The following is a 17,805-nucleotide window of genomic DNA, read 5'->3' as shown; positions in this document are numbered from 1 at the left end:
TTCAAATAATGTACACTGGTCGGTCGCCTGGATGACAAAACTGTAGTAAAAATGCTGCTTGGGAATATTTTAAGGGATGTAACGCTTCTCCAATGTAACGTAGAGGGCTGAGCCTTACTTTTACCATAAAAAACAACCAGTCATCACAGTTTGTTATTTTAATAATTATAACCATCACAAAGTCGAAATCACCCCTAATGGTGTATATTTTACCCTCTCATCAAGTAGATTTTACTCGCTATGCAGTCTTAAACAAAAAATGTTTTTTTTTTCGTTAGAATGGTATCAAAACCATTCCAGGATCTGTACTGTCTCGTAACGTAGTACATAATGAATCAAAAAAGCTTTTTGGATATTTACTTGTAAGTTTACAATGGCAAAAGTATTGCCATCGTGAACATCGTGCCACAATCCATAAGATGTCTAAACTACCCTCATTTCTCTTATATGTAGGCCTTGACCGACAACGGTTTGTTCGTTAAAGAAGAAGTAGAAGGTTTTGTTTTATTTTTGTGGATGGCACGCTAGACTTGAGAAATTCAATCGAGTTGAGATTAGAAAATTATAAGTAGTATCATTACTTTTATATTTATTTATTCATCGTGTACTTTACACAATAGAGGAAACAGTCTATTATTATTATTTAAGCTGTTGTACTTACTTGAGTGGCCTGATCATCTTCGCATTCTTTGCTTGTTTCAATGCTTTTGTTCAAGGCTCTATCTGTCTCCTTACTAGCTTCATTTAATGTTGCAGGTATGAGCACATCTTCCGTAACATTTTTATTCACGTTTCGAATTATATCATTTCCAACCAATACGTTGCTACGCTTAGGGATTCGATTGAATTGATTTTTTTCGCTTGATACATCATCACAAGGATTTTCAGTGGCCCATGTTAAGATGGTATTAGTTTTCGATATTTTATCAGAAGCTGACACATTTCTTTTCACTTGTTCACATTTTTGTTCCATGATACTATTAGCATTGGCATTGGCATCTTTCCTGATATTGCTTTGCGGCTTTATACGTATTGTTGCCGAAACATGTAGATTTGCAGAGTCACTGGCAATGATTTCTTTTTCTTTGTATCCTTCTCTCATTAAATCATCAGTCGTTACAGTTGCAGTCACTATCGCAGAGGACGACTGTATGCAAGAATCAATTGAATCTTTTGCATCACAGTGTTTATCGATTGATTGACTATTGTAACTTGAATTCGATGAACTCTCTAAAGAAGACTGTGCACGTAGATTGACCGTTTCCTGCGTAAATGATTCTTCCAGTTTTACAGTAATGTTAAATAATTTCATGGCAATTGATGAATGGTAATGTTTGCGTTAAAAAAATGCTTGGAAAAGGTTTGTTTATTTTATTTCAAATTGAATTTTTCTACCTCCAATGTTCGATTTTTTAAATCAAAATTGATTTGAAACAGGTTATAACAGACGAGCACAAATGAAAATGACAATAAAATAAAACATGATTTAAAAATAGTGATCCAAAGAAAAGATGTAATGAAAATAAAAAGAACAAATAAATTAATATCTTGCGTAATAAGTAACTATATAACATGACGAATTAACTTCAATTTTATGAGATTTAATTGATGTAAATGTTTTGTATATGTTTTCATGTGTTTCGTTTTTCGAATTTGTTAAAAGGAATATTACAGGACTAAATAAAGGAATATTTATAAAAAATCTTTATAGAATGTTAATATCTCTCACTCTCGCTCTCTCTCTCTCTCTCTCTCTCTCTCTCTCTCTCTCTCTCTCTCTCTCTCTCTATATATATATATATATATATATATATATATATATATATATATATATATATATATATATATATATATATATATATATATATATATATATATATATATATATATATATATATATATATATATATATATATATTGTTGTATGTATGTGTTGCTAGGAATTTTTAAAGAGTTTTGCACATTATGCCGTTTGAAATTCATAGGCTGTAATTTCAGCCTGTCAGCTGTTTGCATTGTATAGCAGTTTTCGAGCAGCTATCTAATTGAGTATAATGTACAGGTGGGCTTATCCCAAGGTGTATGAATTTAGAAAGCTGATTTTTATCGCTTCTGCATGAAGATTGTAACAGTTTTTTGAGTATTCGTCAAGCCTCCAGAAAGCTCGTTGGAGCAAAAGTTTTCACTTGTTCTGTCAAAAAGTGATGTTCAAAATTGGTTTTGAAAAAATGCTATGAGACCACCTGGACTACATACACTTTGATTCCAGATTCCACCACCTGATCTCTTTAATGCACCTTGGGATAAATGTAAACAAACCTGTGTTTGCAGGAAATCGAATCTAATTCTAGCTTTTAGGCTAAAATTTTCTAGACTGAAATCGCCGGCTAGTTTTTTGTGCGGTTTTGTATGGATTGTTTAAATGAATTCAGCATCCAACTGTCAAACTCCATACAAAAAACTTACTAGAATCGTGAAGGCCCCCAATGTTAGTTATTGTAATTTTATAAAATGATTGTGAAACTTGCTTGAATGATACAATAATTTAAGAAAAACAACAATATAATCAATCGCATTGTTTAATATCATTAACCAGTTATTTTGTTTATTAACTGTAATAATGTAATACTGTATGTGTAAAAGAAAAAAAATCATTCTCCTGGCTCGCAACGCTCGATCATTTAGAAAGCTGCTGGTCTTAAGCAGTGGTCTCCAACCTGTGGTCCGCGGACCACTTGAGACAAACATACTGCAATACAGGGTATTTCCAGTTACTTTCGAATGAAAATATTGTTTTTTTTCGCGTTGTTGACCGATACTTGTAAAATAAATAATAAATAAATAAATAAATAAACCAAATAAATAAATAAATGAGCATAGGCGATCTAAAATGATCACGTGTCGCCCGATTGTAATTAAGGACAAGGTATAACATGTATTAAGCCGCGTAGCTGCCTGAAATTTTCAACTTCATCGCGATCGTTCCTCACCAGGTTGATGCTTGACGTAGAGCAATAGTCGGCAAAGTCAGGCGCGCCGCAACATTAGATCTAGCCCACTTATGGATTTGAGTGGGTGTCAAAGACGAGAAGAAACTATTTGTATAAAAATTACTAAATATTTATGCAATACGGCCAAAGCCGTTTTTTTCTGAATGAGAAAACTGAAAATCTTTTGACATTTTATACCGTATTACTCTTCCATCTTTTATTATCGTAATAAGGAGAGACGGATTCATTAATAAAGAGTTATTTAGGAGTTTTCAGGAGAAAATAAATAAATACTAAAAAAGGTGTAATGTGAATGCGAATTTGAAGAAAATAGACCTCATTTTGAGACTGTCCGGAATTTGAAACATGAACTCGAAACTGTTCGGAATATGAATCAAAATGTCGTTGAAATTTGGTAATTTTTCGCAATGGCTTGAATAAAATAATTGTGTTCCTTTTCTCAAATGTAGAGTGTTGGTTCCAGTAAAATAAATTATACATTCTTTAGACTGATTGAAAATGCCTAGTAAGAACATATGAAATTCCAAAAATTACCTTAAGTGGCCGTAATTCGAAGCAGGACGCTACATCAGTATTCATTGTTAAGGCAAACATCAACGTAAAAGTAAAATATTGTTTTCATGTTATGCTCGCGATGGCTATTTTAAATCAAATCGTCTGTTATATGAAACACGAGCTGAAAATTGTAAAAAAGGATAGAAAATATCGTTTAGAACCGTTTTCCCGTTTAGAACCGTTTAGAATCGTTCTTGCCAACAAAAGACAAACGTAACTAGCTTAGTGAAAACAACTTCCCAACATACAACCCGGAACCAAAGGTGCGAAACCTTTAACTTCTGTTGAGTATAAATAAAACCAACTCCGATCATGGCAGGTCAGATTCGTTCGGACTGTCAGGATAGGACTATGCCCTTCTAACATCTATCGACTTCTCGTTTAAAGAATTTACTTATGTCCCCCAACCCAAGGTAAGGCCTCTAAACTCCAACATTTCCAGTAAGGGAAACCTCCTAAAGGTTTCTATGATGGCCTGGACGATCAAGTGTCGAAAGTCCGCTTCGAAACTGTACCCACAGTACAGAAAAATCGAACATACCACAAAGCCTTTGTGATATTACTGATTGTTAAGTGATTGATATATAGTGAATCATTGAAACGGATGTAATTTGTTATGATGTGCTTCACGGTACTGGTGTTCATTATGTGTTTGGAAATTAAAGAATAATTATGTGCAGTGTTGTTTCACTCAATATCAGTAAAACAAATTACTGAAAATGCAGCTATTTATTCTGTCAAAACGACATGCAAGTCAGTCTGAGCCTCGTGATAAACAATAAGTTGATTTGGTAAACTCTTACCCCGATAAAATTTTAGGTGCGTATTCGGCTTGCGGAATTGATGTTTTGGTTGAGAAAAATCTTCACAACCACATTCCTGTTCTTGCTGAAATTTCGTGGTAACCGTGAGTGCATACCAAATAAAAATACTTGTTTCGACAAAATACAGTTCACATCTGTATAAAAGTTTATGAAATAGAGATGAACATGAGCAAAACGGACTGCAACCCTGCGCATCAATAAAAACCCCAATTTAAATACTTTTTTCGCCACTTTTTAATCGATATCAATAACTTAACAATCAGTAATATCACAAAGGCTTTGTGGTATGTTCGATTTTTCTGTACTGTGGGTACAGTTTCGAAGCGGACTTTCGACACTTGATCGTCCAGGCCATCATAGAAACCTTTAGGAGGTTTCCCTTACTGGAAATGTTGGAGTTTAGAGGCCTTACCTTGGGTTGGGGGACATAAGTAAATTCTTTAAACGAGAAGTCGATAGATGTTAGAAGGGCATAGTCCTATCCTGACAGTCCGAACGAATCTGACCTGCCATGATCGGAGTTGGTTTTATTTATACTCAACAGAAGTTAAAGGTTTCGCACCTTTGGTTCCGGGTTGTATGTTGGGAAGTTGTTTTCACTAAGCTAGTTACGTTTGTCTTTTGTTGGCAAGAACGATTCTAAACGGTTCTAAACGGGGAAAACGGTTCTAAACGATATTTTCTATCCTATTTTACAATTTTCAGCTCGTGTTTCATATAACAGACGATTTGATTTAAAATAGCCATCGCGAGCATAACATGAAAACAATATTTTACTTTTACGTTGATGTTTGCCTTAACAATGAATACTGATGTAGCGTCCTGCTTCGAATTACGGCCACTTAAGGTAATTTTTGGAATTTCATATGTTCTTACTAGGCATTTTCAATCAGTCTAAAGAATGTATAATTTATTTTACTGGAACCAACACTCTACATTTGAGAAAAGGAACACAATTATTTTATTCAAGCCATTGCGAAAAATTACCAAATTTCAACGACATTTTGATTCATATTCCGAACAGTTTCGAGTTCATGTTTCAAATTCCGGACAGTCTCAAAATGAGGTCTATTTTCTTCAAATTCGCATTCACATTACACCTTTTTTAGTATTTATTTATTTTCTCCTGAAAACTCCTAAATAACTCTTTATTAATGAATCCGTCTCTCCTTATTACGATAATAAAAGATGGAAGAGTAATACGGTATAAAATGTCAAAAGATTTTCAGTTTTCTCATTCAGAAAAAACGGCTTTGGCCGTATTGCATAAATATTTAGTAATTTTTATACAAATAGTTTCTTCTCGTCTTTGACACCCACTCAAATCCATAAGTGGGCTAGATCTAATGTTGCGGCGCGCCTGACTTTGCCGACTATTGCTCTACGTCAAGCATCAACCTGGTGAGGAACGATCGCGATGAAGTTGAAAATTTCAGGCAGCTACGCGGCTTAATACATGTTATACCTTGTCCTTAATTACAATCGGGCGACACGTGGTCATTTTAGATCGCCTATGCTCATTTATTTATTTATTTGGTTTATTTATTTATTTATTTATTATTTATTTTACAAGTATCGGTCAACAACGCGAAAAAAAAAACAATATTTTCATTCGAAAGTAACTGGAAATACCCTGTATTGCAGTATGTTTGTCTCAAGTGGTCCGCGGACCACAGGTTGGAGACCACTGCTTAAGACCAGCAGCTTTCTAAATGATCGAGCGTTGCGAGCCAGGAGAATGATTTTTTTTCTTTTACACATACAGTATTACATTATTACAGTTAATAAACAAAATAACTGGTTAATGATATTAAACAATGCGATTGATTATATTGTTGTTTTCTTAAATTATTGTATCATACAAGCAAGTTTCACAATCATTTTATAAAATTAAAATAACTAAAATTGATTGTAAAGATTCTTCAGTTAAAAGTCAGCAGCATAGTGTGCAAAACTCATTAAAAATTCCAAACAACAAAGTAAAATCGCAATATCACTTTTTAATGTACCCTTCCTTCCATGTTGTAAATTGTTTTCAGAATATTCTGAAATGGTACAAAAACCTTAACAGCTGAAAAATGATCGAGACAAAAGTACAATTGTTCAGTACTATTACGAGGCTTTACGGATGAGTAATGCCATGTCAGGCAAATTGATAGCTCATTTCTTAAAAACATCTCTTAGAAAATCGTTCTACTCTTAATAAGCAATAGTGTGTTACCATTGTTCTCGTAAAATTAAAAATCATTCTTTGGGAAATATTCGTTTCTTTTCAAATTTATCCTCAATTTGACCATATTCATTGGGTAAATTTGACCATATATTGGGTTGACGACACCAAATGGAAGGGGCCCCTCAATCGACGGGATCATCAACGGGGCCCCAAATGGCCGAGGCAATGGAGATTGTTTTTCGTATTATGACTGTGTATGGCTGAATGTTGATGCAGCTGTAACGGTTTTTGGTCTTGTTGTATTCAAAAAAAATGGAATAGTCGATAAAAAAACAATTTATAAATTCACATGGCTCATTGGTTCCTGGCGCATTTCTACACCACCGCCCCCCACCGTTTATTTCCTAAACCTTTCCCATTTGTCCTTTTCGTCGGTCCACAAAATTGATGTGGGCGATTAGGGCCAAGAATGAAGATTCCCGCTGCGCAAAGCGACGCAAGAAATCATGGAGTTCTGAGAATTTCATCATGCCATCTTTTTCCCTCCAACGGCAAATTTGTCAAGCAGCTCGTCGAGCTACCCGTCCCTGGCTCCGCCTCGTACCCCTCGCCTGAGCGCGCTGTCGATGGTTTGAATGTGTTGGTGCGTCAGACGGCCAATCGCTGTCAGCCGTCGTCCGTGCTTTTTCCCACCATAGCGCTATCTCTTTCTCGCGTGTGGTCAATGGTCATGAGTTGCTGTGGCGCTTAAAAAACCGTTTATACACATTGCGGCGATGAAGTTGCATTTTTACAAATCAATCCAAAAAAGCGCAATAAGTTCAATTGCTGCAATATAAAAATGACTAAGGAAAAGCTAGCTAAAGCTTGAGGGTTTGCTGTGCAACGCGCAGAACCCTAATTCGCATTAACACATTCAGCCCGGCGCTGATTTTCATCAACTTTCCGTTCCACCAGCACCTAGAACGCAGGCTGGAAAGTTCACTGGCAGTCCTTGGGGCCTGCCATCGATATGAACGTGTTAAGCATTAAACATAACTTTTTTTTGCTTTTGCTTTTGCAAAGCTTTTGCTTTCGCATGTTGTATATTACACAGATATGCTGTGCCGTCTGCGCAAGGGTATGAGCGTGCGTGTGTGTGCACAACTGTCGCCAAATGTAATTTCTTCCGGAATGTTATGATCCATCGGTCAAAGAAAGGAAGGTGTGCATGATAGTGGCGGATTAGGGGAATCGGGGTCCCTAGGCGGAATGACGAGTTGAGGCGCCTCTAAATGGTAACTGATGACAGGGAGGAGGGGGTACTGGCACACAGCTGTTGGGAAATAGAACAGTATACTTATATTACCGGCGGGGGATGGGGGGGGCCTTCTCGGGAGATCTTCTTCGACCGCCTAGTCCGCCTAACGGTAGATCCGCCGCTGGTTCATGACGGTGTTTTTTTACTGTAGAGTGCATCCTTCCCCCTGCCTGCAGCGTATGCATCGAGCAGGAGACAGTGTGGCAGTATGCAAGTTGCCCACTGGATAGGAGCGATCCCGCGGCACCTCATTACTCACATCTGCATGCCCGGCGTGGGTTCTAACCGCGTATGAACCGTCCGCCGTAGCAAGAGCTGACTATCCGGCTACGTGGTACTCAAGTCCTGAAAAGGCCGGTATGATCGCGTAGGCCATAATGACAACAATAATAATAATAATAATAATAATAATAATAATAATAATAATAATAATAATAATAATAATAATAAAAATAATAATAATAATAATAATAATAATAATAATAATAATAATAATAATAATAATAATAATAATAATAATAATAATAATAATAATAATAATAATAATAATAATAATAATAATAATAATAATAATAATAATAAATAATAATAATAATAATAATAATAATAATAATAATAATAATAATAATAATATAACAAGAAGAAGAAGAACTTAGCATAACAGTCCACACTCGGAGAAGAGTTTGTCTTGACTTTGTTGCTGCCGGGTGTCCCGCGGTGGCGCGACAAATGCACAGAATGCAATCGACCAAAACATGATCCTACCGATCCGACCCCATTCCAAGGCATTGCCGGTCAATCGGCGTCATGATAACTACTCCAAACCAACAAGCCACCAGATTCTGGACGGACAGGTGCAGCACCATACGCGCACCGTAATAAACAAATCTAGAATCCTCTTTTGTATGGATTCAATTCAAAATGTTGTTTCCACTGCGGCCGCTAGCTGAATTGGAAAGAAATGTGCTACATATCACACGCACGTTTGCTTCGATCGTTTGTCTTTTTAATACCCCCAACAGCAGAACCGATCATAAAGATCGTGGTGCCAATCCGATAGTTGTGTTGTCTCTCAGGTAGCTAGATCGAAAATGCATGGACTTTGTAGCCACAGCGGAAGAAAATGTACGCATCAGAATCAAATAGTTTTGGGGTTTCAAAACGTACGCACACACACAAACACGCGCGCAAACTCACACACACACACACATACACACACACATGCACGCGAGCACGCAAGCACACACGCACGCACACATGCACGTACGCTTGCACGCGGGCACGCACCCGCGAAAGCGCGAACGCAAGCACGCACTCACGAAAGCGCGAACGCAAGCACGCACCCCCCACCAGAACCCCCCCCCCCCACCACACGTGCGAGCACGGCTACCTTGTCGGTAGAACGGCTTGTTCAGCTATCTTGTAGCGCATCCTCATCCAAAGCGCCGGGCGGGATGGGGAATCGCGACATGGTAGAGTGAACGGTCACTTTCCCCGCGCTGTGTGTGTTTGCGTGTGTGTGACGAGACCCGAAAACTCGAGACAGCTTTCGGCACATTAAAAAAAAAAATTATTGCCACTATATACTGTGCTACATAATGCTTAGAAAGTAGTTGTAGCATCTAACACGTTCGAATTAAAAAATATTAGATTAGTGTTAGACATTCTCCTACGCTTGTTTTAAATAGGCTTCTTCACCCTCAACTGGCAGCGGCATCGAATGGTCTCATCAGCAGCGGCACGAAATAAAATAAACCATCAATACACCGATAACACTTTGAATCCCAATCCAGCTTCTGCCACAGCGTCTAAAGGTCACACACAAATTAATAAATGCTAACACCCACCAATAACAATACACAACCACAATGCACATATGAGTATCAACGCATACACCACAACAGCCAATCAGCGGGCGGCGGAAGAAGGCACGGGCAGAAGCGCAAGTAAAGCAGAGCAGGGTGAGGGAGGGAGAAGAAGCGGACGAAAAAATGGGCGCCATTTTTTTTTAATTTTTTGACCGTTTTTTTTTGCTCCGCCGCCATAAATAGTTCGTCCATTTCGCCCACAGATGGCGCTAAACTTGCTCGACCCAGCGCGGGAATCGCTGAAGTCCAGCGCGGGAGACCAGGCCAAATCTGCGCTGGCCAGCGCAGATTTTGGTGCATTTTCTGCGCTGGAAACTGCTCGAATTTGCGCAGCGGGTTCACTAGTGGGTACAGGCAGGCCTTGACCGACAGCGGTTGTTGTGCCAAAGAAGAAGGTGCTAAAGAGTCCAGTTCCCATTACATTGAGTTAATTTCACGTAAGAAGGAGCCAAAAAAGTGTCCCATAGCTATGAGAACTCCTGGAAAACCTTTATGAAGAGGTTTTCAATCATATGATTGAAAACCTCTTCATAAAGGTTTTCCAGGAGTTCTCATAGCTATGGGACACTTTTTTGGCTCCTTCTTACGTGAAATTAACTCAATGTAATGGGAACTGGACTCTTTAGCACCTTCTTCTTTGGCACAACAACCGCTGTCGGTCAAGGCCTGCCTGTACCCACTAGTGAACCCGCTGCGCAAATTCGAGCAGTTTCCAGCGCAGAAAATGCACCAAAATCTGCGCTGGCCAGCGCAGATTTTGGCCCGATCCCCGCGCTGGACTTCAGCGATTTCTGCGCTGGGTCGAGCAAGTTTAGCGCCATCTGTGGGCGAAATGGACGAACTATTTATGGTGGCGGAGCAAAAAAAACGGTCAAAAAAATTTAAAAAAATTGGCGCCCATTTTCTCATCCGCTTCTTCTCCCTCCCTCACCCTGCCCTGCCTTACTTGCGCTTCTGCCCGTGCCTTCCGCCGCCAGATGATTGGCTGTTGCGGTGTATGCGTTGATACTCATATGTGCGCATTGCGGTTGTGTATTGTTATTGGTGGGTGTTAGCATTTATTAATTTGTGTGTGACCTTTAGACGCTGTGGCAGAAGCTGGATTGGGATTCAAAGTGTTATCGGTGTATTGATGGTTTATTTTATTTCGTGCCGCTGCTGATGAGACCATTCGATGCCCCTGCCAGTTGAGGGTGAAGAAGCCTATTTAAAACAAGCGTAGGAGAACGTCTAACACTAATCTAATATTTTTTTATTTGAACATGTTTGATGCTTCAACGACCTTCTAAGCATCATGTAGTACAATGTATAGTGGCAATATAATATTTTTTTTAATGTGCCGAAATCTTTCTCGCGTTTTCGGGTCTCGTCACACACACACACACAGCGCGGGGTAAGTGGCCGTTCACTCTATCATGTCGCGATTCCCCACCCCGCCCGGCGCTAGGGATGAGGATGCTACAAGAAAGCTCAACCAACCGTTCTACCGATAAGGTAGCCGTAATCGATCATGCGTGGAGGGTGGGGGGGGTGGTCTAGTGGGGGGGGGGGGGGAGTGCGTGCTTGTACGACTTCGGGGGTGCGTGCTCGCGAGCGCGCTTTCGTGGGTGCGTGCTGGCGTGCGCGCTTTCATGCTCGCGGGCGCGCGTACATGCGTGTGTGTGTGCGTGCGTGCGTGCTGGCGTGCGCGCGTTCATGCAGGTGTGCGTGTGTGTGTGTGTGTGTGTGTGTGTGTGTGTGTGTGTGTGTGTGTGTGTGTGTGTGTGTGTGTGTGTGTGTGTGTGTGTGTGTGTGTGTGTGTGTGTGTGTGTTTGCGCGCGCGTATTTGTGTGTGAGTTTGCGCGCGCGTGTTTGTGTGTTTGTGTGTGTGTGTGCGTTTGGAAACCACAAAACTATTTGATTCTGATGCGTACATTTTCATCCGCTGCGGCTACAAAATACCACGCATTTTTGATCTCGCTACCTGAGAGACAACACAACCATTGGCATTGGCATCTTTGCGATCGGCTCTGCTGTTGGGGGTATTAAAAAGACACACGATCTAAGCAAACATGCGTGTGATTTGTTGCACATTTATTTCTAATTCAGCTAGCGGACGCAAGTGGAAACAACATTTTGAATTGAATCCATACAACAGAGGATTCTGGATTTGTTTGTTACGGTGCGCGTATGGTGCTGCACCTGTCCGTCCAGAATCTGGTGGCTTGTTGGTTAGTAGTCGTTATCATGACGCCGATTGCCGGCAGTCCTTCCCCGAGTGTGGACTGCTATGTTAAATTCATCTTCTCATTATTATTATTATTATTATTATTATTATTATTATTATTATTATTATTATTATTATTATTATTATTATTATTATTATTATTATTATTATTATTGTCATTATGGCCAACGCGATCATACCGGCCTTTTCAGGACTTGAGTACCACGTAGCCGGATAGTCAGCTCTTGCTACGGCGGACGGTTCATACGCGGTTAGAACCCACGACGGGGGTACTGCCACACTGTCTCCTGCCCGATGCATACGCTGCAGGCAGGGGGAAGGATGCACCTCCACGATAAAAAAACACCGTCATGAACCAGCGGCGGACCTAACGGTAGGCGGACTAGGCGGTCGCCGATGATCTCTACAAGTGGACAGAGTATTAACGACCAGGGGCCCCGGAAAGATGGTCGTTAGGGCTCCGTGGCTGGAGAACCATTTGAACCTCCCCTCCCCCCATGGCAACAACAATTTTAGGGCCTGTGACTAATGATCGTAGGGGTCCCATGGCCACCCCCCCGCCCCCCCATCCAGGATGCTGGTTTCACAATCAGGTTGCGTTCTTGATGCTGGTGGAACGGAAAGTGCGAAAATCAGCGCCGGGCTGAACGTGTCAATGCGAATTAGAGTTCAGCGCGTTGCACAGCAAACCCTCCAGCGTAAACTAGCGATTCCTTAGTCATTTTTATATTGCAGTGTTTGAACTCATTGCAATTTTGTGGTTTGATTGTGAAAATGCAACTTCATCGCCGAAATGTTTGTTAACGGCATTTAGGCGCCACAACAGCTCGCGAGCATTGACCACACGCGAGAAAGAGATAGCGCTATGGTGGGAAAAAGCACGGACGACGGCTGACAGCGATTGGCCGTCTGACGCACCAACACATTCAAACCATCGACAGCGCGCTCAGGCGAGGGGTACGAGGCGGAGCCAGGGACGGGTAGCTCGACGAGCTGCTTGACAAATTTGCCGTTGGAGGGAAAAAGATGGCATGATGAAATTCTCAGAACTCCATGATTTCTTGCGTCGCTTTGCGCAGCGGGAGGATAGTCAGTCCTACGTATGGGGGCACGATCTATTCGAGACTTGAACCCATGACGGGCATGTTGTTACGTCGTACGAGTTGACGACTGTACCACCAGACCGGCACCAGCACCTATGTTGGACAAATCCAAACATTTCCATAACACTTTGACCGCCGGCCTGACGTCGCAGATTTTGAGTGAGCGCATGGCAAGAAAGGGATGAGAGCGACAATTTCCCGTGCGACTGTTATCATTCTTTTGTTTCATTGCGATAAGCGACGTAGCACATGTCGTTCTCGTTCTCTCTTTCCTACCTCATTCGGTCTAAAGAGAATCACTGGGCGTCTGATACACAGCTGAACGGTGAGCTAAACAGTCATGCGAATTTATAGGACACGGCGCTTAAAGTGTTTATCGATTGTATTATTCTAGAACCATTCCAGAACTATTGTGTTTATGTTGGTCATGTGCAAAAACAAAAACTTGAATACCTCAGCACGAATTCTGTTCGCCAAATTCCATTCGCCGTTGCACTCGATATCTCATCATTTATTATTTTTACCATTTGCTTACTAAAGTTCCATCATGATTTCTATTTGTATTTACTCTGAGTCCATATTAAACGTGTGTCCAATGTATCCGATATATTTCGGCGCATCCTTTTCCTTACAATTTTCTATTATACATTCGCAATACAGCGCCTACCGCACTATATGGACAGTCGTTTTTCGCGATTTGCAGAAAATCCATAAGAGATAGATAAAAACAGTGAATGTATGAGTTGTGCACAATACTATTTCAAACCTTCGTATATTTTTTTCAAATTTGTTTAGCACATTTTTACATGACTTATGACGAAAAAACAAATTTATGGTCGTACCATAACTATAAAGACACTTCGAAAAACAGGTTTTATGTGCTAAATAACGCATTTAAAAATCGTTCAAAACTATAAATAACATATTCTACAAAGGTTTTAAAGAAATACATTTTTGAACGATTTTTAAAAAGTGTTTTTATAGCTTATTTGAAGGTTTTATAAGTTTTATAAGAGTAATTATCAAAATATATTTTTTTCGAATAGCAAAAAAAATCACAATTTTTTTTTTCGCATGTAATGATGGTTTTGAAAATGCAAATCAAAGTATGTAAAAAGTTTTTTAATTACTATTTTGAAATTGCCATGAGAGCCTTATCAATTTTGTGAAAAACGGTTCAAAACTGATCCGATCAAACAAAAGCGACATAAAAAGCTCAACAACGATTTTTTAGCAGAATCTAAATATTTGCTGCTGTTACATACATAGTTAAGGAATGTAATCCTAGTCCGATATTTTTTTTCCTCCCACCACCCACTTCACCATCGATGTTCTCTTAGACCGCTACAAAGGCGCCCGTAAATGTTTTAGAGGAAATGCAGATGAACACGATATTCAATTGCAATGGGCCTAGAGTATTACTCTTTGCACATATTCTTACCGGCTTTACAAATACTTATCTAATACATGTAAATACCACCACACTATTTCAGCCAGTCCTTATTTAGGCTCATAAACTACCTAACGAATTCACGACTAAACTTTACAAGCAGACGGCTACCGGCGACTTTGTACCGGTCTAAGAGAACATCGATGGTGAAGTGGGTGGTGGGAGGAAAAAAATATCGGACTAGGATTACATTCCTTAACTATGTATGTAACAGCAGCAAATATTTAGATTCTGCTAAAAAATCGTTGTTGAGCTTTTTATGTCGCTTTTGTTTGATCGGATCAGTTTTGAACCGTTTTTAACAAAATTGATAAGGCTCTCATGGCAATTTCAAAATAGTAATTAAAAAACTTTTTACATACTTTGATTTGCATTTTCAAAACCATCATTACATGCGAAAAAAAAATTTGTGATTTTTTGCTATTCGAAAAAATATATTTTGATAATTACTCTTATAAAACTTATACAACCTTCAAATAAGCTATAAAAACACTTTTTAAAAATCGTTCAAAAATGTATTTCTTTAAAACCTTTGTAGAATATGTTATTTATAGTTTTGAACGATTTTTAAATGCGTTATTTAGCACATAAAACCTGTTTTTCGAAGTGTCTTTATAGTTATGGTACGACCATAAATTTGTTTTTTCGTCATAAGTCATGTAAAAATGTGCTAAACAAATTTGAAAAAAATATACGAAGGTTTGAAATAGTATTGTGCACAACTCATACATTCACTGTTTTTATCTATCTCTTATGGATTTTCTGCAAATCGCGAAAAACGACTGTCCATATAGTTGTGGTAGGCGCTGTAGTATTGTCATGGAATATTTTGTCTTAGAAATTTTAGGATCGTGAAAGCAAACTTTCGCTCTGAGTTTAATTTTGACGGTGGACACTAACATTGACGAATGACGAATTCGTTAATTCGTGAATCACAAAGATAAATTAGACGGCGATGTTTTTTTCAGTATTTTTGTTGAAGTTATGTTTTTTTTTTATATTTATGGTGTGGTTTTCAGGGGTAAAATTAACATTTTGACATGAAATATACTCGTTATTTTGTTGAATTTATGATTTCACACCATTATATCTATTTTGATATTATGTCATGGGTATCTAACCCTTTTCGTCGACATTAGCAATAAAAAATATTTTACTTCAATAAAATAATACTAGTTGTAGCTAACATGCCTCATCTGTTTAAATAATCATGCCTATTGTCTGCAAAACTCATTTTGAAGTGAGCGCCGTATGGATTTGGGCAAACGTAGTTAGTGCTGTGGCCTAAAGTGTTGGAGAAGAGGCGTCAGTCAAATCATAGGATTGGCTTTTATTGAATAAATTAGTAAAATGAATGTTTTGTCGTTATGGAAGTAATTAATGGGAGTATTTGACGATGCAACTGTTGTTTATTTGTTTAGTGTAACTATGATATTTTTGTGTACATTTGGTAATTATATTTTGTAAAAAAATATGTATTAACATCAATTCTAAATGTCATGTTATTCATTACAACATGCTTAACGTCGAAAAATGGGGAAACATGTATCAAAAAGCAATAAAGTCAATATTTTTACCTTGCTTCTGCTGTTGTGAAGCTTTTCTTCTGATAAATCAGTACTCGATGTTTCTAATGATGAGCTTGCGGAATTCGCTTTGGGAAACCTTCCAGAATATGCTAAACTCAACTGAGTTATACGTGATGAAACACTAGCAGCAGGTTTATACGTCGAAAGACTGTATCGTTGATAGATTTCAGCTCCACATAACGCTGTGTTACGTATATTCGAAACGTAGCTACTGTTATTTCTCAGGCTTGTCGTTGAACCTGTAATTTGAAGAAAAGCTTGTTTCATTTTTCAATTGATTACGTGTGTTAAACGCTTAGTAGTTGATTTGTGTAATTATTCATAAAATTATTGATCAAATAAGCGATCTTATCACCGACTTAAAATTGCAACTTAAATTTCTATAATAAGTACTAACATAACAAAAAGCTTGTTCAACGCAGTGTAAAATTATAAGATAGCTTAATGAAAACTTGTAGAGTGGTAACAGTCGAATAACATATCACGTAGGGTCGTGGTGTCTATATCTACTAGTGTTGGGTCATACCATTCATTTCACGACCCGACCCGGAGTCGGGTGCGAGCCAGCCGGAATCGATTCCAACCCGTGGGTGCAGCGGGTGCGCTAGGTCGGAGTCGGAATCAAATCTGACCCGCGTGTGCAATGAGTTCGGGTGACCCGATAGATCAGTAGGTGCGAGAAAGCATAAGCGACTCCGACCCGTTGGTGCGGCGAGTTCGGGTCGGGTACAGTATCGGACAGAAAGATAGGGCATTGGTTTTTTAACGCACCGTGCACCCGTTGGGCCAAGTTTATGTGTGGTTTGTATGTGTTTGTGTTTGTGTGTGTGTGTATGTGTGTGTGTATGTGTGTTTGTGTGTGTGTGTGTGTGTGTGTGTGTGTGTGTGTGTGTGTGTGTGTGTGTATGTGTGTGTGCATGTGTGTGTGTGTGTGTGGATGTATGTTTGAATGTGTATTGATGTGTGTGTTTGTTTCACAAGTAGGACGTTTCGGATAGATTTGTAAGTAGTTTTTTTGTGTTTTGGGTTAGGTTTTCGGTGTGATAAGCAGGACCACCGCCCTCGCGATTAGTGTGTTTTCGATATATTAACAATGTTACGGTCTTCTTTCGCCGTGGTCTTCTGAGGACGTCCGGTTGACTTGCGCGTTTCGGTTGTCCAAGCGCGTTTCAGTTGTCTAAGCACGTTTCGGTTGTCCGAAGCGCGTTTGCCACAAAAGTGCGCGATCGTTCCATTACGAACTCGATCCTTTTGCGCTTAATGCCAGCAGCAGCCATTCGCTTTTACATATGGCGCTGATGATCGGTACAACGTTTACCTCGACCCATTGTTACTAACATTGCTTGCTTGGACCGTCAAGAACGCGCTGGTTAAAAACTTGGACACGGCTGATCCCGTGCTCTGCCTGCGTTCTACTTCTATACGCGATGAACTACATCGTTATGGAGCAGCGAAAACATCGCATGGATAAAAACTATCAACGAGTACGCGAGTAAGCGTCTTCCCTTCAAAATCGAGAAAAGAATACTGCCGCGCTCATGAAACAAAACGCCCATTGAAAAGAACAACTGCGCGCCAGCTCAATGAACGCACAAAGTTTACCATTCGCACACAACGTGCAACGCAGAGATGCACGAAGGCCTTTCAATGGCGTGCACTGGAGAAACACCTGTGAGGGAATGCCGAGTTCATTGCTATTGTGCGT

General features: G+C 39.4%; 1 protein-coding gene across 13 annotated transcripts in view; it reads right to left on the bottom strand.

The window, feature by feature from the left end:
- Positions 1-17,805, bottom strand: part of LOC4575976 (ubiquitin carboxyl-terminal hydrolase Usp2) — a 218,138-nt gene that overhangs the window by 142,950 nt on the left and 57,383 nt on the right. For 7 of the 13 annotated variants that reach the window (XM_061663211.1, XM_061663206.1, XM_061663202.1 and 4 more), the window contains exons 3-4: positions 16,089-16,339; positions 662-1,264 (exon numbers count right to left, since the gene is read on the bottom strand). In XM_061663211.1, coding sequence (XP_061519195.1) covers positions 662-1,264; positions 16,089-16,339 — 854 coding nt within the window. Of the gene's footprint in view, positions 1-661; positions 1,396-16,088; positions 16,340-17,805 lie in introns of all 13 variants that reach the window. The other 6 variants (XM_061663208.1, XM_061663210.1, XM_061663214.1 and 3 more) reach the window with 4 other exon arrangements.

Source organism: Anopheles gambiae, chromosome X (genome assembly GCF_943734735.2).
Source record: "Anopheles gambiae chromosome X, idAnoGambNW_F1_1, whole genome shotgun sequence".
NCBI classification, from domain to species: Eukaryota; Metazoa; Arthropoda; class Insecta; order Diptera; family Culicidae; genus Anopheles; species Anopheles gambiae.
Note: the sequence above shows the minus strand (reverse complement) of the source record. Positions and strands in the feature narration are given on the sequence as shown.